General features: G+C 37.1%; 1 protein-coding gene across 16 annotated transcripts in view; it reads left to right on the top strand.

Annotated features, from left to right (window-relative positions):
* NRG3 (neuregulin 3) overlaps positions 1-22,327 on the top strand; it is a 1,130,076-nt gene that overhangs the window by 999,637 nt on the left and 108,112 nt on the right. For 10 of the 16 annotated variants that reach the window (XM_007962754.3, XM_007962757.3, XM_007962752.3 and 7 more), the window contains one exon: positions 8,015-8,041. In XM_007962754.3, the coding sequence (XP_007960945.3) occupies positions 8,015-8,041 (27 nt within the window). The remainder of the gene's footprint in view (positions 1-8,014; positions 8,042-22,327) is intronic. The other 6 variants (XM_038010331.2, XM_007962758.3, XM_038010332.2 and 3 more) reach the window with 1 other exon arrangement.

Here is a 22,327-nt window from a genome sequence, read left to right as displayed (position 1 = left end):
CTCTAGTGTATTCAACTGTACGCAGTTACTATCACTAGTGACAGAAGCAATAAAGAAGTATTTTGTTTTTGAATGAAGAATTCTTCTCTATAATGGTAATTCTTATTAAATCCTTTAATCAGTAATTGCAAACATGGAATAAGATTTCAGTCTAATGCGCCAAGATGTTTGCACTGCAAACTTCTACCCATTATTTAGTCAAAATCCATCTCTGAGGAGCAGCCTAAGCAAATGATCCCTCCTTAACCTCAGTTGAAACCTTGTCATGCTATTTCACCTTGCAGAGCAGAGTGCTCACCTTGAGTTTGCTGTACATCATCATGGGGTGCAGTCTCCATGGCTGCCTGCTTCTCCCCATCCTTTGATACAAATCAACATTCTTATTTAGAGGATGATAAGAGATTATTAAATTCAGGTATCAGCAGTGGAGCTTTGGGGAAGAAAAATAAAGAGATCATGCTCTGTAACACAGCCCCGAGAAAGGAGACTGGGGCTGTGTGCTTTTCTAGAAAAGTGGTTTTGCCTCCTGCATGACTGATGGCCTGTCTGGTGTGAGGCTGACCACAGTAATAATGTCGTGACCTACTCTCCACAGTGGAAAAAGCTGTCAGTTCTGATGTGATGGAAGCTGAGTGTGGGAGATTGAGATTATAGAGCTGCAGGGGCCACAGATAGACTCCTGATTTAGGTACATAAAACAGGATGATTTTGTGTAAAATTGACATTTAGTGTATTTTACATATATGGAAGGAAGACTAGAAAGAACATAAAATACTTAGCAGGAATTACTTCTAAGAGATATTGAGAGAAGTATCCATTTCTTTTGATTAATGTGATTTTTTACCTTCCACTTTTTATTTGTGAACATGTGAAAATCTAAAATTAAATATACATGCCCATAAAAATGAAATTATGTATTTAGTGACTTCGCATAATTTCATAAAGGGAGCATGAAGTTTAAAATCAACCCTGTAATTAACATCCTAAATCTTGCACTAAGGATAAAATGCTAGAAAAAGGATGAAGTGATAATATTGCTTTCCTTTTAGAACAGACGTTCTAAGATTGAACACAGCTCCTAGAAAGGACCTTTTCTGCCTCGCTCACCAGGAGTGTGCTCACACTCTTGACAGTTCCCTGTGCCCCTTTCCCACTGTGGCACTTAAGGCCAAAGGCATTCAGATCTGGCTGCCACATGCCTTCCTGCTGCCATATTCTCTTAGTGACCATCAAGTGTCACTTCCCTTGTTGACACAGCCCTATGCTCTGGAAGCCTTTGTCGAACCCTATTCCCCTGCCCTTTGACCCTTTAACTTTTTGAAATGTATATATTCTGTGGATTCCATGTTTTGTTTTCTAGCCTGCAGCTTCTCTCAGCAACTACAGCCAGAGCCAGTCCCACTCCTTTCTCCCCTCCTAATCAGAAATCTTAAAGTCTACGCCAGCCTTTCCTAGCTTGCCTGTTTTGCTGTAATAAACTGGGACATGCAGGGCAATGTCTCAACCTAGGACATCTCGGCATCTTGTCCATACTCTCATCTCAGAGCAAGAAGAATACACAGACCCACTGTTGATACCTGAGACAATTACATTTCTTTACAGTGATTTTAGAAACTACTAGAGCATGATGAGCTCAGGCGTTATGGTTAGCAAATGTTCAAGACCCAACTTGCCTTCCTCACCAAACCTATTTACTCTTCTCGGTTGCAATGGACTACCTCTACCTAGAGTGTCACCAGTGAAAAAGTTACCTGACAGGGATCTGTGGGTGGAATCTACAGAGTGACAGATTTCAGTTCAGTTATTAAGATAAAGCATTTATGACTGACACGTTTTGTAACTGAGTGGGTGGTTTGCTCCACACTCCTATGGCAAGTATTTCCCAGAGCAGGTACCTTATATCACTAGTTCCACTGGGCACTCCATCAGAACGTGACTGCTTTCATCAAGTTGGAAATGCTGTCACTGAACTACTGCCCGTAGACTCTCCACACACCTAGGAGGGAATTGGAGGATTCTTGCAGCAGAGAAGCCCATTTAACCTCAAGGCAGTAGCCTAATTTTTTTTGTTTGTTTTGGTTTTTTCTTTCTTTCTTTCTTTTTTTTTTTTTTTTTTTTTTTTGAGATGGAGTCTCCCTCTGTCGCCCAGGCTGGAGTGAAGTGGCACGATCTCCACTCACTGCAAGCTCCGCCTCCCAGGTTCAAGCCATTCTCCTGCCTCAGCCTCCTGAGTAGCTGGGACTACAGGCGCCTGCCACCACGCCCGGCTAATTTTTTGTATTTTTAGTAGAGACGGGGTTTCACTGTGTTAGCCAGGATGGTCTCAATCTCCTGACCTCATGATCCACCCGCCTCGGCCTCCCAAAGTGCTGGGATCACAGGTGTGAGCCACCACACCCGGCCAGTAGTCTAACTTTTTAAAACACCGATTAATATTTTCCTGGAACATGCTTTTCCATATCCCATAGACCAGGGTTTAAATGATCACATTTGGGACTCTTGTATGATCAGAATCACCTCGCTCCGTTACTTTTAGCAGAGGGCTGATGCTGAAACCCGCATTGGGTTGCTTTGTCCCAGGGCTGCATTGCAGTGAGTTCCTGTTCATAGGCCGGGTAACAAGCTGAAGGTGGCATCCTGAGATTGGAATCAAGTCAACGATGTTTTCGCTTGCTCTGTTGCAGCCTGCCCACCTGGGGGCAGCCCCTTTTGTGTCAGCATATAAACAAGAGGTTTTGAATTGTTGAGTCACACAGAATTGTGAATACTTTAGAAACATCCGGGCCTTAAACTTCAGTTAGTGGTTAGATAAGAAGAAAACGTTCAAGAGAAATATTGTACAATGCGGCAACTATAGTTAATAACAATGTACTTGCTAACAGAGTACATTTTAAATGTTCTCACTACATAAAGACAAGTATGTGAGTGCACATGTTAATTAACCTGATTTAGCCATTCCACAATGTATATGTATTTAAAAATATCTGGTTGTACACCATAAATTTATATAATTTTTGTTAATTAAAAAATGTGGGCTTCAAATTTCCTAGTGTTTTCCAGGAATTTTTAGTGTTTTAAAAACAACAACAACAACACTCATTTTATCTCACTAGGCGGGTACCTAGTCCTCAAATCTGAAGAATGTTTCAGCTCTGCAGCAGGGCTTCTGGCATTTATTAAGTATGTTGCCAGTTGTAAGATCATTTGGTTCACTGTTGGGCATATTTTCAGACTCAACATTTTATATATTGCTTGCTGTATGTGCAAGCAAGTAACTTCAACTAGGCCAGGCTCGTTGTGAAGAAATTTCCCTGGTAACCAATGAAGAAATATTAATGATTTCCCAGTTGGACTCCTTGGAGACAGATAACAGTTGTCTTTCTTTGTCCGCCCCGCTACCTCGCTTATATTTGGCACTTCATCAATAAACCAGGGGTGAGAAAGTAAGTAAGTGGTGCTTCTACTCTGCCTGAGGATACTTGAAAACAACTTGTTCTCTTAAGTGGATTAAATAATTCCTCCCTGAAGATCTCATTACCTGATAATTTTGTAAAAATTAGCTTTTTCTTCATAGGAAAGGGATAAGTAAACTTTGAGTATAACTGGTAGCTAAAAGCCAAGCTGGCCTAGACTCCATCATGTTCCCAGCACTTACGGGCAAGCTGGTTTAGAGAAAGTTCCCCTCTCTGTGCCTCCTTTCTTACCTGTAAAATGAGCATTACAACAATCTTATAAATTGCTGTGAGATAATATTTAAAGCAGTTCCTGGTATACAGTAGGTGCTCAGTAAATGTTACCCACTACTGTATACTCCAAAGGTGGCAGTGTTCCAAAACAGATGCTAATTTTACAAATACAAGTTTTGAAGTGTTAAAAGGAAGGAAGTTATATGTTCAAATATATGTATGTCATAGATAAAATCAAACTGTTTTTGCTTAAGCTATGTGCCTCTTCTTTCACCCTAATATCTGTGCAGTACTTGACACGTGGTTTGCTGAGTGAACGAATAAACTATTAATTAATTATCTTCCCCTGTCTCACTTGATGTTTACCTGCAGGCATCAATATCCCTGGGCACACTGTTTGCTTTGAGAAATAGCCAGTGAAGGGTTATGAGAAATAGTGTGGTTTATGATCTGTGTATGACTCAAATGACAAAATTAATTGCTTTTTTGTCATCTGTTCTTCATGGATTTTCATTGATTCTTCCATATGAACCAAATCCTGTCTTAAACCCTGCAATAATGATCACAGTGTTTAACATTTTAATAAAACAATGGAAGCATGTGTGTGTGTGTGTCTGTGTGTGTATATGCATGAGAAAGAAAGTGAGAGAGAAAGAAAAAGAAAGGTAGTTTACGTTAGAGTTAACTTTTTATTTGTATGTTCAGTGGTGTCAGTTTCCATGAATAAGCTACTATAAAAAAATAAATAATTTCCCATTAAAATACAAAAATATAAATGCCATCTTGCTTGAGAGTATTTCTGAAAGTTAACAACTCTAATAATTGAATAACTTTTCTGTTATGTTAAAAGAGGATAGATTTTTTTCCCCTTAAGATGATTTCTACTTATCCTATTTGGCGTTTGAAAAATTTCCAAATTCTGATTTCTGTCTCTGCTACTGGTCATAAATGTACTGAGGTTTCAAAGCATTCAGATTGGCCCTCCATTAATCCAACATGCCACTCATTTCTTAGCACAATCTACAGATTCACAAAGCCGGATGCTCCATATCCCTTGTCACGTCCGGAGGCAGAGCACTGAAGGTCATGGAAGAAGAAAGAAAGGCTATGTCTGGGTTACATCTGCCAGCAAAACAGACGACAGGCAGCCAATTCTGAGCCATCTCAGCTCCACCGGAAAGTTCTTGTTCAAACAGGCTGAATCTAAAGGCTTTCTAACTGCCCACTCATGACATGGAACGCCTGTGGCCCACTATTTGAGGTCCTCTGCTCCCTGATTTCTATACACTTGCCTCTCCTGGTTTCCTTCCTGCAACCTCCTCTTCTCTCTATATGAAAAAGTTTAGCTTTTATTCCCAGCCTTTAGAAAATGTTATTTTTAGTATAATGATAGGTAATCCTTATTTTAAATGCAACAACTCTAGTCTCTCTGCAATGTCCTAGGTACTACAGTCATGAAGCTTCCGATTTGCATAAGAATAAAAACATGATCTTGTGGCAGGATAAGTAAGGTTAGGACCCATACTTACTTGTCCTGTGTGTAAAGCCTAACGGGCCACTTTTATAGCTGTCTCTTTCCCCTTGCACCGTCATGTATCAGCACCTAATTCTTTTGCAAGATAAGCGGTCCTACTGAATACCAACAGACTGCCAGATGGTTACAGGTTCCTGATACTCAGTATGGGCTTGGAAAAGAGAACAAAAGTCCCTTATTCCTGATGTAACTTCCCCAGTCTCCAATCAATCAGCACCGAAAGCACAAGAAGCTATTAGCTACAAATTTCTGCCTCCTGGGCATTGGGAGACGGGGAGAGACTCCTCCAGTGTCCCACACGGGTAGCTAGACTCAAGGTTTAGCTTATAGTAATAGTTTTCTCATTTTAATATCAAAAAACACACCCTTAGAGGGAGATTTTATATGCTAATGATACATGCGATATGTGTTAGAGCATGTAGATCCTGAGTGTATGTACTAACCACAGATCCACCTTTACATCCTTGACCTCACCAGTATTTTATGAATATGTCTGTACAGTTTCCATAAAGGAAATTCCCTTCAAGACACTAGGGGCTATCTCTCTCTTTGAGCAGCCCACTCTCCCTCTCAGATTTTGAGAGCGAATCCCAAGTAAGAGTAGACAAAGAAGTTTGTTGCACCTCATTTTGCAATACTTTCGCTTTGATATAAACTTCTTTGTCTACTCTTACTTGGGATTCGCTCTCAAAACCTTTCGTGCAGAGAAGTCAATGACCTGAACAAGTACTGACAATAGTCTTGCCAACTTTTCTACAAACTCCATTCTTTTTTATTTTATTTTATTTTACTTTAAGTTCTGGGGTACATGTGCAGAACGTGCAGGTTTGTTACATAGGTATACATGTGCAATTGTGGTTTGGTGCACCTATCAACCTGTCATATAGGTTTTAAGCCCCGCATGCATTATGTATTTGTCCTCATGCTCTCCCTCCCTTTGCCCCTTACCCCCCAGCAGGCCCCAGTTTGTGATGTTCCCCTCCCTGTGTTCATGTGTTTTCATTGTTCAACTCCCACTTATGAGTGAGAACATGTGGTGTTCAGTTTTCTGTTCCTGTGTTAATTTGCTGAGAATTATGGATTCCAGTTTCATCCATGTCCCTACAAAGGATATGAACTCATTCTTTTTTATGACTGCATAATATTCTATGGTGTATATGTGCCACATTTTCTTTATCCAGTCTATCATTGATTGGCATTTGGGTTGATTCCAAGTCTTTGCCATTGTAAATAGTGCAAAATTAACATACCTGTGCATGTATCTTTATAGCAGAATGATTTATATTCCTTTGGGTATATACCCAATAATGGGATTGCTGAGTCAAATGGTATTTCTGGTTCTAGATCCCTGAGGAATCGCCACACTGCCTTCTACAATGGTTGAACTAATTACACTCCCAACAACAGTGTAAAAGTGTTCCTATTTCTACACATCCTCTCCAGCATTTGTTGTTTCTTGACTTTTTAATGATCACCATCCCAACTGGCATGAGGTGGTATCTTATTGTGGTTCTGATTTGCATTTCTCTAATGACCAGTGATGATGAGCTTCTCCTCATATGTTTTTTGGCCACACAAATGTCATCTTTTGAGAAGTGTCTATTCATAACATTCGCCCACTCTTTGATGGGGTTGTACACACTTTATTCTTTGTATTGCACATTCTCTCCCTCCTAGCAGCAAGTTTATGGGTCCATGGCCTCTTCATCCAGTGCACATTTTCTGCTTTTCCATTATAGCACTTATGACAAAGAATGACCATAGCTTTTTCTCCATGGTCTTTTATTCATTTCTGAGCTACTTGAGAATAAGAATCCTTTCTTTACATGAAAGTGTGCCTGATATCTATCACCATGTGTATGATGACCACAGAGTAAGCAGTCAAGAAATGCCAGGGAAAAAAATGAATGCATCTACTTTTTAGAAATATTGTCACCATCTTTCTTAATATAAGTAAATGTGAACAGTTCATAAGGCAAATTGATAAGGATAGAAAGTGGATTAGAAGTTACCAAGGGCTGGGAGGAGGGATGAATGAGGAATTATGGATTGGGGGCAAAGAGTTTCTGATTGGGGTGATGGAAGAATTTGGGAAAAAAGTGGTGGTGGTTGTACAGCATTGTCAATGTATCAGGTTAACAAAAGTAATGACAAAAACCGCAATTACTTTTGCACCAACCTAATAATTAATTACATTGAGTTTAAACATGGTTTTAATGATAAATTTTATGCTATGTATATATATTTTTTTCTGAACAAACTTTTTAAATGACCTATTTACAAACACAAAAGGCTTTGAAATCAAGGTAACTAGATGCATATTTTCTAAACGGAAAAGCTTATTAGCTAAATAAAGAATTCTATTTTTATTTTTGTTTTATTTTTATTTTTATTATGGAGGTTCAGATAAATTCATGATGAACAAATAGTTATTCCACATAAAATATTATGGGTTCTGAAAAGAATATTAGTGCCAGATGTTCATGGTATATAACAATTTTTCTTTTCTTTCTTCGCTAAATGTATACTTAGCATTCTTCCTAATTTATGCAATATTAGTTCATCTAAAATCTAAGCTATAGCTCAGAGGCTTTGGGGAAATACCCATCAGTGTTCAGAGCAACTCTAGGTGATCTGTAATGTATCTTTTCTAAGCAAACATAGGGGTTAAAATTGAGGCACATCCCTTGCCTTGGAGGGTTAGTGTTATAAGCACTGATTTTCATGTATAGAGGTTTTTCTAACCTTTCTCTTTTTTTCTCTTCCCCTTCCTTCCACGCTGACTTTGGTGTAGCAGACCACTTGGGGATTGAATTCATGGGTAAGACTAAACAATTTGCTCGTTTAATATCCTGGAAATGCTAAGCTGTATAATGTACATAGTGCTTTCCTTCTCCATCTGATTATAATTGAAATGTCTCATTATCAGATGCTATTAGTAGGAAAAAAAATACTCTTGTCGAGTTTTCACTCAAAATGAAATAATTAACTACTTATTGGAAAGGCAATTTAATGTTAAATGCAGTGTCTGGAATAATACAGAAGTTGTATTTGGCTCCTGGCTTTGATTATTTCCTCTAATTCTCAATTTTCATATCTGTAAAATAAGGATAATAATAGGTTCTATTTTCCTGCACATATAAATTGCTTCATAATGTCTGCAACATGCAAACACTCAATAAAGGATAAAAAACAATGGTTTTTATATGTGAATTTTTAATTTTTTTTCTAAGTCCCCTTCCTTCTGTGACATGATTCCTTTGGATACATTTTGATGTCAATTTTAATTTGGAGTGTGGGCTATTAAATATTTTTATTCACAAAATTGAAATGTTTCCTTTAAAGTATTTGCAGTGAATGGTGTATGTTTTAAAGCATTATAATGCCTTCCATGGGCATTATTTTTATAGTCAAAGACAATTGCATTCAAAATTAGACGTAATTCTCTGAGTCTATGGTTATACATTAAATGAAGAAAGAACATTTCATAAGGTTCAATATGCATCGTAGTATATGGATGGAAAGACACTCAGGATTTAGAGTTAGGGAAATTGAGAAGATCTAAATTTGAATCAAAGTTCATCTGCTTTCTTGGATTCTGTTAAACTCAGATTTTTTCTCTTATACGATGTGGATATGAATACTTGCTTTATATATGAATGTTTATTGTGATAATAATTATATACTTACTTGTATTAATTTATCCATTCACCCATTCATTCAGCAAATACTTATAAAAGTATTGATTTGGGATGATTTTGACATATTTGAGAGATAGATGTTAAGTTGGTGGTTGTGTTATTGGAAGTGTTGAGAGTTAATTAGAAATTTGTGAAACATCTTTATACTGGAATTGACGTTCCAGTTGTATGGTATTACTCATTATTGCTCCATTCTCTGGTTATTACACCATAGAAAAGGCAGACAGCTCAATTCCTGCAGGCTTGTGGTTTTGTTGGATAGATGTGATGAAAACTCAGAAAACCAATGAAATTTAGGATGTTATTCAAATGAAGCACAATGGAATGTGAGATAGTTGTGGAAGGAAGTGAAAGAAAGATGACCATCTCAATGAAATCAATTAATAATCATCATGAGAGCACTTGAACAAGCTGGTGTGATGGAGAGATTATAGTCATATGGCAGATTGGTTGATTTTATATGGCAGATTGGTTGATTTTGATTTTGAAGATGGAGGAGTTATAGGAGATGACAATATTCAAAGCATTCCTATGAGTGTAAATTACCAAACTGAGGTTGAGGGGGGAATAATTTGATACTAGAGGTCAAGGACCTGAGAGGACGTAGTTTTGCATAAGTTGTCTAATGGATATTCCAGTTACTCATGATAATGCTTGGGTTGGGATAGAGAGGAAAAAAAATGTTTGTTTTGTGCCAAAGTTTCCCATTAATAAGATAAACTATACTGGAATTTAGTAGATGACAAGGAAGAGTATAGTTAAGGGTAATGCCAGCTACATCAAAAAATAGAGCCCACGTTATTATAATGGCTCAAAGACAGTAGCAGTTTCCTGATACTACTTTTTCTTGTCCAAGGTAGATGTATTTCCTATTTAAGGTAGCAAATGACTAGCTTTTTCCAAGTAGTGAATTTGAGATCCAGGCTTCTTCCATCTTATGGTTTCATTATTATACAGGTTTCTTTGTTGTCTGCATCTAGCAAGCAGATTGGGAAGCAGAACAGAGCCAATGCATACCCAATTCTTAAAAGACTGATCTACAAGAACTCATATCACTTTTTGATTAATATTCTATTAGCTAGAGCTAAATCACATGACCTCATTTTACTGTAAAAGAGTCTGGGAAATGGAGCCCTCAGAGAACAGAGGAAATACATTTTTAGAAATCTCTGCCACTGTGTGAATGGCATAAACTTTAAAGGAACAGGATTTTTTCACAATAGACAAGAGAAAATGTACATTAGCAGCCAGGAGGACAGATTCCCAATGCTGAAAGTGAGAAAATAAAAACAGCTCTTGAGACAGGTAGAGGAAAATGAGACTTTTCAGGAAACATTCATGTTTTAGTTAAAATAGGAGAAAAAAAAGAAAGAGTCAAAGAATAGATTGAGAATGCAGAGTGTGTGTTGCTGGATGTGGATGAGCAATTTCACTGAGCCAAGTGCAGAGTTTAACTGGTGGAAGAGGAATGGATTGCTGAGTCATGGGCCACAAATTATGGAAAATTATGGGCATATTTTTTCAGTAAGGATATGTTGTTGAGAAGGGCACACAATTTGTACCCTCCTCATTCGCTAATGATGGCAGGGATTCATAGCATGGAGGTGTGAGCATCAATAATCATTTTGAATAAAATGGGCCCTGGGCCTCTTGTCCAAGAGAAATTTGCCCCACTAGTCCGTGGTGATTGCAGGCTCAGTGAAGCTTTATAAGTTGTTCAGTAGAATGCCCTCAAATGCAGGAAACACTGCGTGGTTGGTGGTGGGACTGGGGTAGCTCCAGATCCCCAGTGTAGCCATGGCTGTAGCAAACTAAAATTGCCATGCAAATGTTAATTAGTGTTGAAAGAAATGAACCAGTCTCCATCCTATTATGCTTCCTATTGTGTCTGAGGAGTGCCAGTGGCACTGGTAATTTATAGAGTTACAATTTGCTGTAGATACAATCTATATATTAAGAGCTCTGTTTTAGAACTCATTTAAAGAAATGTAGCTACTGACACAAGAAAAAAAATAGTAGATTGTTGTGTAGTTCATCTACATGAACCAGAAGACTAAGGTAATAGTGAGTTTTGCAAAAGATAGATTCGAATCATAGCTATAAGACCCTATGGGGAATGAATTCTCAGTGGGTGACTATTTGACTCCAGCGGTAGACATTTTCTTGGAGGGAAGGGGTTGGGGAACAACTCAGGGCTCAAGGGAGTGGCCGGTATGTGTATAGATAATGGCAGCTAAAAAAGGATTGTTTGCAATAGTGAATAGCTTTATAAATTTAGTGAATATACTGTTTTCACTGACCTCCATAATTCACCCCCACAGACTGTTCTAATTGAATATGTAAAATTATGTTTGTTGCTTTGAAAACAATATTCTCAGATTTAACTTTTTTATTTTTATTTTTTGAGATGGAGTCTCACTCTATTGCCCAGGCTGGAGTGCAGTGGCACAATCTTGGCTCATTACAACCTCCGCCTCCCGGGTTCAAGAGATTCTCCTGCCTCAGCCTCCCAAGTAGTTGGGATTACAGGTGCCTGACACCATACTCAACTAATTTTTGTAGTTTTAGTAGAAACAGGTTTGACCATGTTGGCCAGACTGTTCTCTAACTCCTGACCTCAAATCATCTGCCCTCCTCAGGCTCCCAAAGTCCTGGGATTACAGGCATGAGCCACAATGCCCAACTGGATTTACTTTATGATTATAGAATCCATATGGATAAAATACCTTCCATTGAAAGTGCCATCATCCCAAGGAATATGGCATCTCTAGGTATAAATTCAGCTGGAAGCAGAAATGTAGGCATAGTCTATATGTAAGTTTAATAACGTCAGTTTATTGTTGTGCCACCAATTAATCAATGCTAGTTCTATTTGTGTGTGTGTGTCAATTTCTTTAATAGACCTGATTTTCACAGTTTTAAGTTTGTAGCAAAACTGAGAGCAAATAGCAGAGATTTCTTACGTATCCTCTGTCTTCAAACATGCACAGCTACCTCCATAATCAAGCTCTCCCACAATTGGGTACATTTGTTACAACTGACAAACCTAAAGCTACATTGACTCATCATTATCATTCAAAGTCCACAGTTTACATTATAGTTCATTCTTGATGCTATACTTTTTATAGATTCAGACAAACGTATAATGATATGTATCCATTGTTATATTATCATACAGAGTAGGTTTACTGCCCTAAAAATCATTTGTGTTCTTTCTAGTCGACCTTCCCTTTCCCCAACCACTAGTATTTTTTATTTTTATTTTTTAAATTTTTATTTTATTTTATTTATTTATTTATTTATTTATTTATTTATTTATTTATTTTTGAGATGGAGTTTCACTCTGTCCCCCAGGCTGGAGTGCAATGGCTCTATCTGGGCTGACTGCAAGCGATGCCTGGGTTCACACCATTCTCCTGCCTCAGCCTCCCGAGTAGCTGGTACTACAGGCGCCCGCCACCATGCCCGGCTAATTTTTTGTATTTTTAGTAAAGACAGGGTTTCACCATGTTAGCCAGGATGGTCTTGATCTCCTGACCTCGTGATCCACCCGTCTCAGCCTCCCAAAAGTGCTGGGATTACAGATGTGAGCCACCGCGCCCAGTCCCACTGGTCTTTTCACTATTGTCATAGTTTTAACTTTTCTAGACTGTCATATATTTGGAATAATACCTTTTGTACTGGCTTGTTTCACTTAGTAATTTTCTCATGTGTTTTCATTGCTTGATAGCCCATTTCTTTCCAAAGCTGGATAATATTACATTGTCACGTTTTGAAGGACATCTTAGTCATTTCCAACTTTTGACAATTATAGATATAATTGTTGTAAGCATCTTTGTGCAGGCTTTTGTATAGAAATACATTTTCAACTTGTTGGTGTAAACACCAAAAAGCATGGTTGGTGGGTCATATGGGAAGGGTATGTTTAGTTTTCTTAGAAACTGCCAAACTGTATTCCAAGGTGGCTATACCGTTTTGTACTCCCATCAACAATGAATGAGAGTTCCTGTTGCTCCACATGGTCTCCATCATTTGGTGCTGACAGTGTTCTGGATTTGCGCTGTTTCAATAAGTATGTAATGGTAACTCACTGTTTTGGTTTGGACTTCACTAATGACACTTAATGTGGAGTAATTTTTCATATGCTTATTTGCCATTTTCATATTTTCTTTAGGGAGGTGTCTGCCAAGGTCTTTGGCCCATTTTTTAATCAGTCGATTTTCTTATTGTTAAGAATTTTCTGTATATTTTGAAAAATGATCCTTTATCAGATATGTCTTTTGCAAATATTTTCTGTCATTCTGTGGCTTTTCCCTTTATTCTCTTGACAATATGCTTTGCAAAGCAGAATTTTTCAATTTTAATAAAGTCCAGATTATAAAATCTTCCTTTCATGTATTGTGCCTTTAATACTGTATCCAAAAAACAATTGCCAAATCTAGTTTATCTAGATACTCTCATATGTGATCTTCTAGGAGTGTTATAGTTTTGCATTTTACATTTAGGTCTGTGATTTATTTTGAGATAATTTTTTGTGAAGAGTGTAAGGTCTGTGTCTAGGTTCATGTTTGATTGGATGTGGATGTCAAGTTCTTCTAGCACTGTTTGTTGAAAAGTTTATCTTTTCTCCATTGTATTGTCTTTTCTCCTTTGTCAAAAATCAGCTGACTATATTAATGTGTATCTATTCTGGGTTCTCTATTCTGTTCCATTAAACTATTTGTCTTTTTTTTTTTTTTTTTTTTTGCCAATACCATACTGTTTTGATTCCTATAGCTTCATAGTAAGTATTGAAGTAAAGTGGGGTCAGTCTTTCAACTTTGTCTTTTAATGTTGTGTTGACTTTTCTGGATCTACTGCCTCTCCCTATAAATTTTAGAATCAGTTTATCAAGATATGCAATATAACTTCCTAGGATTTTTATTGGAATTGCATTAAATCGATAAATGAAGTTGAAAAGAGCTGACATCTTGGCAATATTGAGTATTCCTATTCATGAACATGGAATATCTCTTCACTTACTTAGGTTTTATTTTTTAAGTCTTTCATTAGCATTTTATCGTTTTATCTGTATACTTCTTTTATTTTGCTAGACTTATTCCTAGATATTTCATTTTGGGGCATGATAATGTAAATGTTATTGTGTTTTTAATTTCGTATTGTATATGTTTATTACTTGTATGTAGGAAAATTATTGACTTTTTTTGTTAACCTTGTATCCTGTTACAGTGATATAATCATTTATTTGTTATAGGAATATTTTTAATTTTTAAATTCTTTTTTACCTAAGCAATCAACTCATCTGCAAAGACAGTTTTACTTCTTCCCTTTCTAATCTGTGTACCTTTTGTTTCCTTTTCTTATCTTATTTAATTCACTACAACTTCCAGTATGATGTTGAAAAAGAACAATGAAAGGGAGCAACTTTGCCTTGTTCATAATCTTAATGAGAAAGCTACAAGTTTCTTATCATTAAAAATTATATTAGGTATAGATATTTTGTAGATATTCTTTGTCAAGTTGAAAAAGTCCACCTCTATTTCTAGTTAACTGAGAGTTTTTACCATAAATGGGTGTTGGATTTTTTCAAATGCTTTCTTTAAATCTATTGATATGATCATGTGATGTTTTTTAGTCTCTTGATGTGATGGATTACATTAATTGATTTTTAATATTGACCCAACTTTGCATACCTGAGATAAATGGATAAATGTCACTTGCTTGTGTTGTCCAGTTGTTATATTTTAATTAGATACATAACATATTTTTTCTCTTACTTTTGTTATTCTTGCTTTGAGCAATATGAATTTCATTTATTCTTGAGGAACACAGGGTCACAAGGAGGTGATGATCTGAAGCACACATCTCTTCTTCTCAAATCTTTATACTCTCAATGACTAGCTCTATTTGTGAGCTTACTGATCAGTCTCAAAACCACAATACTTCATACAGTTTAACAAGTTCCTATTTTATAGCAGGAGACTCCAAGTCGTATGCTGCAAGAATCCTATATTTAATTGGCACACATTTGTCACATTTACTATATGCCAGATGTATAAGATATTGGATATGCAGATATATAATTCATATTCCTAGATGTCCAAAACTTCTAAAACTAAAAAGAGAAAGCTACACGTAAGTGAGGTGTTATAATAAGTGCACTAAAAAAGGTTTAGACAAGATATGATATGAAAAAAAAAAAAAAAGGCAGATGAATGGACTTGAAAAGTTCAGAAACAGCTTTCCAGGAGAGGAGACACTTAAGCTGAGTATCAGCCAAAGTGGATAAGCTATACTGAGAAATGCCATAGTGCAAATCTATACTGGCCCCATATTGCTCCCAAATGAAAGTGAGATTTGCTATTTCAGTCTTTCTTCCTGTATCTATCAGCTTCTGAGACTCACCACTTTAGGACTGGAAAGAGGATATCAACTCCAGGAAAAACAAGTAACCAAAAAAGTTTTTGAGTTGATCTATTAATTTTAAGGAGTGATTATCCTGTTGAGGAAGTCATGCCAAACCTAATGTCTATAAAACTGTCAACATTCAACAGGATTTTTCATTTATATTCATGAGTTTTTCTTAATGATGCTCCTGGGATTGGTACCATGGAAATTTCAACAGCAAATACTGATTTGGAATACGGTGTCACTTAAAAAATGAAGTTCACTGACATAATTAGAGCAGAAATTTGGAAATGCACACAGAAGCAGAATTGTGTTTGTGAAGTTTTTGAAATAAAATGAGTTGATAGAAAATCAGTAACAAGAAATATATATCTTAAATTCACGTCTTAACTTCATTCATTCATGCATGCATGAGGGAAAATAGAGATTTTTACGGTCAGATGTTCGAAATTTCCTTAACGTTTGAATAGATCAAGAGACAGAATTGACAGACTTCCTCATAAGCCCAAATATTCATTGAGTGATGTGAGAAACAACCAAGCATTTAGTTTAGGCAGCTGGCCAAAGGGCATGTCAGACTGGCCATTTTGGAAGGTGCAGTAATCACAAAGGATTTCTTATCTAACAAATATCTAGCTACTGTGTGAGATGCCCAATCATGAAACATATCTCCTTATGTCCTTTTGAGCTATTTGTTAAGTAGTTATTTTTCTAACAATGCCTTGATGCATTTGATGTTCCAGGCATCAAAGATGTTTATATGAAAGCAGGTGCAATGCCATTTGAAAATGTATTAGCAAGGGACAAGGAGAGTTGAAGATTATGTGCAAGATCTTTCATGCAAATTTCCTTCATTCTCATCTGTTAAACGAAATGAATGCTGTCAGTTAAAGGTTTTGTTGATGATTTGACATTGTTTTTAGGATAGCATAATGTATTTATGGAAAGTATTGTTTGAGCAAATTCTGGTGTAATTTTTTTTAATCAAAAGATGTATAGAACATAGAAAAATACGATTCTTAATTAAAATCATAAAATGTTATTCTAAGATAATCTTTGCATTTTTTAAGTTTAAAAAGGAAGAAACAGTGTTTTCCATATGGAAGGCATAGAAATGTGTTATACTCAAAGTCTGTGGTATAAAATATATTTATAGGTTTAGAATTGATAGACTATTACTTCAAACTTGATCATACATTGGGTATTCTTTCATCCCCTTGTGTAAAGAAAATAGGCTTTAGTGCATTTTAGTGAGCACTGGGGATAATATCCTAAGAAGTGACCAGTTTATGATCCTGTTTAGATGATAGGAAGTGGGTTTTTTTTTTTTTTCTTAGAGCTGCCCTGCATATTGTAAATGAATTGGTGTTTTCCCTTTAAATCTAACAGGCTCATATGTCAATCAAATGAATTCCTATTTCTGTTCTAGTTTGTGAATTGGCATTAGAGATAGAACTGAGGATTCTTTTTTCCTAAGTTGGAGTCTCTGAAGTAGACTTATTTGTTTAAAAAAAAAGTGTTTTCATTCATTTGAATATATTATATTTGTGTATAGAATAAAATGGTAATTTATGGATATATATGCATAGATGTGTGTTTGTGGAGGAGTGCCATTAAAAGAGTTCAGTTTTGCTAGTGTGCCCTTTGCTATGTTAAACTATATGAGAAATCAGATATAGTGGAAAAACAAAAGTTACATGATTCCTTAAGCTCTCAAAATAAGTGCAGGAAGTAGTAACTATTTATATCTTTATCTTATAAATGACAAAACCTGACTACTAATTAGCTGAAATATCTTTCTAAAGAGCAGGAAAGTAGCAGATAGGAGTTGAATTCTATCTTTCTTTCTCCAGAGCTCTTGAATTATTTAAGTGACTAACGGATGGGCAAGAGGACTCCATGATTCCTCAAAGAGGTTATACTCTGGCGATGTTTCAAATGGCAAAGCAGTTCTGTGACTAGTCCTTAGTTTTTTAAGGTGATGTTTTCTGAATCTCCTCATGTCATAAGGATCTTGGCTAGTAACTCACAATTATCCAAGCTACAAGCAAATGAAATATGAACCAGATCTTGTTTATAGCTATGTATTCAGAATTATAACTGCCAACAGTATAAAAAGGACCACTTAGCTGGTCATTGTGTTCTCTCATATGGGATAATCTACAGAAGTTGTATTGTACTGAAGGTTTTGTGGTGAGTACAGACTGTGTTGAGTGAAGTCAGTGGGTGGTTCTACTGTATATGCCATTGGGGTGGAAAGACCTTACTCATCTATCTCCTCTGATAGGAAACATTTGCCAAATGAAATAGTGATTTGAACCATCTCTCCACTGGTTCCTAAAGATTCTGTTGAAGAAATATTTAATACTTACATAATATTGTTTTCTCACTTATTTTATTTTAAGGAATATGACCATTCTCTATTTTTTATTTTTCAAGGCAGGGTCTTGCTCTGTCACCCAGGCTGGAGTGGAGTGGTGTAATCATGGCTCATTGCAGTCTTGACCTCCCAGGCTCAAGTCTTCCTCCCATTTTATCCTCCTGTGTAGCTGGGACCAGAGGCACGTGTCACTATGTGTGGCTAATTTTTTTTTTTTTTTTTTTTTTTTTTTTTTTTTTTGCCAAGGCTGGTATCAAACTCCTGGGCTCAAGAGATTCTCCTGCTTTGGTCTCTCAAAGTGGTAGGATTATAGGCGTGAGCCAACGTGCCCGCCCCACTCTCTCCCTTTACACTTTGATCTTTTGTTTGTTTGTTTATTTTAACATAGACCTCAGTACATGCGCTGTTAATCACGAGCCCTCCAAGTATTTTGTTTTAACAAAGTTATCTTTATTTGACATGGATGTTCCAGAGACTACCAAGCCATACATGTAAGGATAATATTTTGGCTTAATTATTAAGAGTAGTCATTAGCCCATATTGGTACCTCCTACTGGGAGAAGTAAAAGTGTTTACACAAAGTCGTGACAACTAAGTCAAATAAATTCAATTCTGAGATAACTTTCAGGTAAGATTAATAGTGTTCAGTGATCTTTGAAAATGGTACAACCAAAAGATGTATTGAAGAAGTATGCAGGTCTATTAATCATGTTTTCTACAAAGAAGAGCATGAGTATTTCTGTAAAGACGTTTTTGGACAAGATTTTAACATCAGCTAATCAAATCTGATTGGTAGACACTGAGGAAAGTATTAAACTATTGGAAAAAGCAGTGCTGTTCACTGAGGGCTAACATAAGACCAATACATCTTTGCTAGATTAATAGTATGATATTTTCCGTAAAGTTGTTAAATAACTAGATCGGAAGTTTCTATGTAGGTGTGAATATATGGATGTTAGCAAAATCTTGGGCAGACTTTCATGAATTTCTTATGTAATATGGTGAAACATTAATTATGTAGTAATTATATAGTGATAGGTAGATTTGGGGCAATGAATTCTAGCTGAAGGATCAAGACCAGCCATGAGCAGAGCTTCTAGTTTCTTCTAGGGAAACATCTTTATGAACTGAAATAAGGGCATAGCTTGAACATTTACCAAATTATTGAACTTCTTGTAAAAAGTGAATGCTTCTTTCTCAGAGAGCAAGTCTAACAAAAAGGATTGGACATTGGACTTATCAAATCAGACTCAGAATAATCTGATCTTTTAATCAGTATCAAGCTGATTACTTACATATGCCAAATATCTCAACTGCACTTGAGTTGGTAGTAGGTTCTGAAAATGTGGAATGTGTTAAAATAAAGGGAAATAACGAGCAACAATGATGTTCAGATTGTCATTAGAAAGTAATTCTCAGAAAGAGTCAGGCATGGTAGCTCACGCCTGTAATCCCAGCAGTTGGGAGGCCAAGGCGGGTGGATGGCTTGAGGTCATGAGTTCAAGACCACCCTGACCAACATGGTGAAACCCCATCTCTAGTAAAAATACAAAATTAGGCAGGTGTGGTGGTGCATGCCTGTAATCCCAGCTACTTGGGACGCTGAGGCAGGAGAATCTCTTGAACCCTGGAGGCAGAGGTTGCATCGAGCCAAGATTGTGCCACTGCATTCCAACCTGGGCAAAAAAATTGAAACTCTGCCAAGAAAAAAAGAAAGAAAGAAAGAAAATAATTCTCAGAGTTATCAGAGAGGTTAAAAAATTGTTTTTTTATATCCAGTTCTGCCTTACAATTGCTTCAGGAGCTAGGATAAGTCAGTGGAATAGGAGGGGGAAGAAAGGACAATGATGGAACATCTGCAGATGCAGCAAAGTGAGGATGATACAGGTTCCTTTCAATAAGCAGAGTCTGTCTGCTTTGTGAGCTCATGATGGTTCAGTCAGTCAGAATGTGTTGAGTCCCTGTGAGAGCTCAGGCCTTGTACTGGGCCAGCTACAATAAGTCAAGCGAGACAGAGTCTCAAGAAGTTCACAGTTCAGTGCATGGGACACACTTTTTTTTTTTTTTTTGAGGCTGAATTTCTCTCTTGTTGCCCAGGCTGGAGTGCAATGGTGCAATCTTGGCTTACTGCAACCTCTGCCTCCTGGGTTCAAGCAATTCTCCTGCCTCAGCCTCCTGAGTAGCTGGGATTACAGGTGGTGCCTGCCACCATGCCCGGCTATTTTTTTATTTTTTATTTTTTTTTTATTTTTAGTGGAGACAGAGTTTCACCATGTTGGCCAGGCTGGTATTGAACTCCTGATCTCAGGTGATCCACCCGCCTTAGCCTCCCAAAGTGCTGGGATTACAGGCATGAACCACGGCGTCCAGCCAAATGGGACAGACTTTTAAACCAATTATTGCAATTCTTGCAAAAAGGACTTAAATTGAAGTTTTGTTTTGTTTTACAAAAGGTTAGATGAAGATGTCCCAGACATATACAGGATATTAATATATGTTTGACACACGTGAACATAAATAGGATTTGAGTTCACATACATTTCACATATATGTAGAAAACATTAGGTTCTGCACCTCTACTGCATTTTTTCACAAAGTCTTAGGTGTATTCTATTCATCTGTGAATCTCAGAGAGAAATCTATTGTAGGCAACCTTTTCTGAACTATTTGTCCAAAGGAGCATATATGCTAGAGCTACGGTTAAGGTAAATCCTGGGGTAAAGGGACACAGAAGAAGGAGCACCCACATACATCAGAATAGTTCAGGCCATTTTTAAGTGAAAGAATAAAAAATAATGTTTCTACAGTTGGTAGCTAGAGAAAGGAAAAATGAGAGAGAGGGAAAAGGAAGAAGGAAATAAGAGATGGAAGAGCACATTTGGGAAATGGCAAGGAGTCCCAGAACTGGATAAACTTGATGTAGTTGGTGAAGGGGCCAGAGCAGATTGTGACCATCCTGTCTGCCCTTTGAAATAAGTGTAATCTTATCTTGTTGCAGAAGAAAACCTTCTGAGGTTTCAAGCAGGAAAGTGATGAGATTTTCTTAAACAGCTTACTCTGTCAGTAGCTGTGTGCAGAGTTTGCCTGAAGGCACTGATCGCAGAATCCTAGCTAATGAAACAAGCTTGGGATTTTACTTCAAATACTCACCAAATGCTAGCCCTTTAAGCAACCCTGTGGACATTAAGAGATAAATTTTCATTTAGTCTATGCCAGATTCAGAGAAAGCAGCAAGTGCAGAATGCCTGGGGAGGCAGTGAGATGAGTTGCAAAGTGGACCTTGAACTGGTCTTCGAGGGAAGAGCATTTGATTTTTATGGGCAGAGATGGAAACATCCTAATGAAGATGTCAGCGTAAACAGGATGAGGATGAGGCAATCTGTTTGGAAATATTGACTCTCATCAACAAAGGGAATCACGTTATAATTTAATTTGGATTACATATAACTTTTTCCTTAAAACATACATAAAAGGATACCATTCTCCTGCATGAAACTTTCTAAGGGATGTAGAAAGAAATCTAGGCACTATTAGCTGCCATGCCAAGTCTTCCATGCTTTAGCTCTGCCTAGCACCCTGACCACCCCTACCATGTTATTATTCTCATTTCTCTACCTACCCCAGGGCCTTTGTCCTGCCTTTCTCTTAGCACTAGCTATTGTACTTATCTGCACATGGTCGATTCCTTCTCATAATAAATAATTCAATTAAATACATTCTGTAAGAGATTTGACTTAGCCTCTCTATTTTATGTACTGCCTATTTTATTCGTATTAGCTTCTTTTGTTTCCTCCATTGCATTTATTAAAGTCTAACTAATTTATGTGTTCACCTTTTTATCATCAGCTTCTTCACTAGGAAATAAGTTCTGTGACAGCAGAACTTGCTGGTTGTGGATCTCCAGCCCAATGTTTAGCATAATTATAAAAGTTCAAGGAATACTTATTGAAATAACACTTGTAAAAATAAATGTAAATGGTATATGTTTTTCTTAACTCTTAAGTTGCTTGAATGCCTAAAACGTATAAACAAAAAGCACCCATGAAACTCAAGAGCGTGCAATTTAGTTCTAGATTCTCAATCAGAGGTCTTCTTTCTTGAGATGTCCTCTGTTTAATCAGTAGCATTAAAAAAATGGTATTAATTTAATGAAGGTTTTTTTTTTTTTTTTTTTTTTTTTTGAGATGGAGTCTCCCTCTGTGGCCCAGGCTGGAGTGCAGTGGCGCGATCTTGGCTCACTGCAAGCTCCGCCTCCTGGGTTCACGCCTTTCTCCTGCCTCAGCCTCCGGAGTAGCTGGGACTACAGGCGCCCACCACAACGCCCGGCTAATTTTTTTTGCATTTTTTAGTAGAGATGGGGTTTCACCGTGTTAGCCAGGATGGTCTCGATCTCCTGACCGCGTGATCCACCCGCCTGGGTCTCCCAAAGTGCTGGGATTACAGGTGTGAGCCACTGCGCCCAGCCTAAAGAAGACTTTTTAAATTTGAAGCTTCCAGTTCACTTAGTAGTACTGAATGCTAAAGTTGTTAAACATTAATGTTTCCAACAAGATTGGAACTCAGCTTACGGAAGTCAAGTAAACTTGCTTATCCAGTGAGGTTGCCTCTCTGCATGTTG

This window comes from Chlorocebus sabaeus, chromosome 9 (genome assembly GCF_047675955.1).
Source record: "Chlorocebus sabaeus isolate Y175 chromosome 9, mChlSab1.0.hap1, whole genome shotgun sequence".
NCBI classification, from domain to species: Eukaryota; Metazoa; Chordata; class Mammalia; order Primates; family Cercopithecidae; genus Chlorocebus; species Chlorocebus sabaeus.
This window is presented reverse-complemented; position numbering and strand designations above follow the sequence as displayed.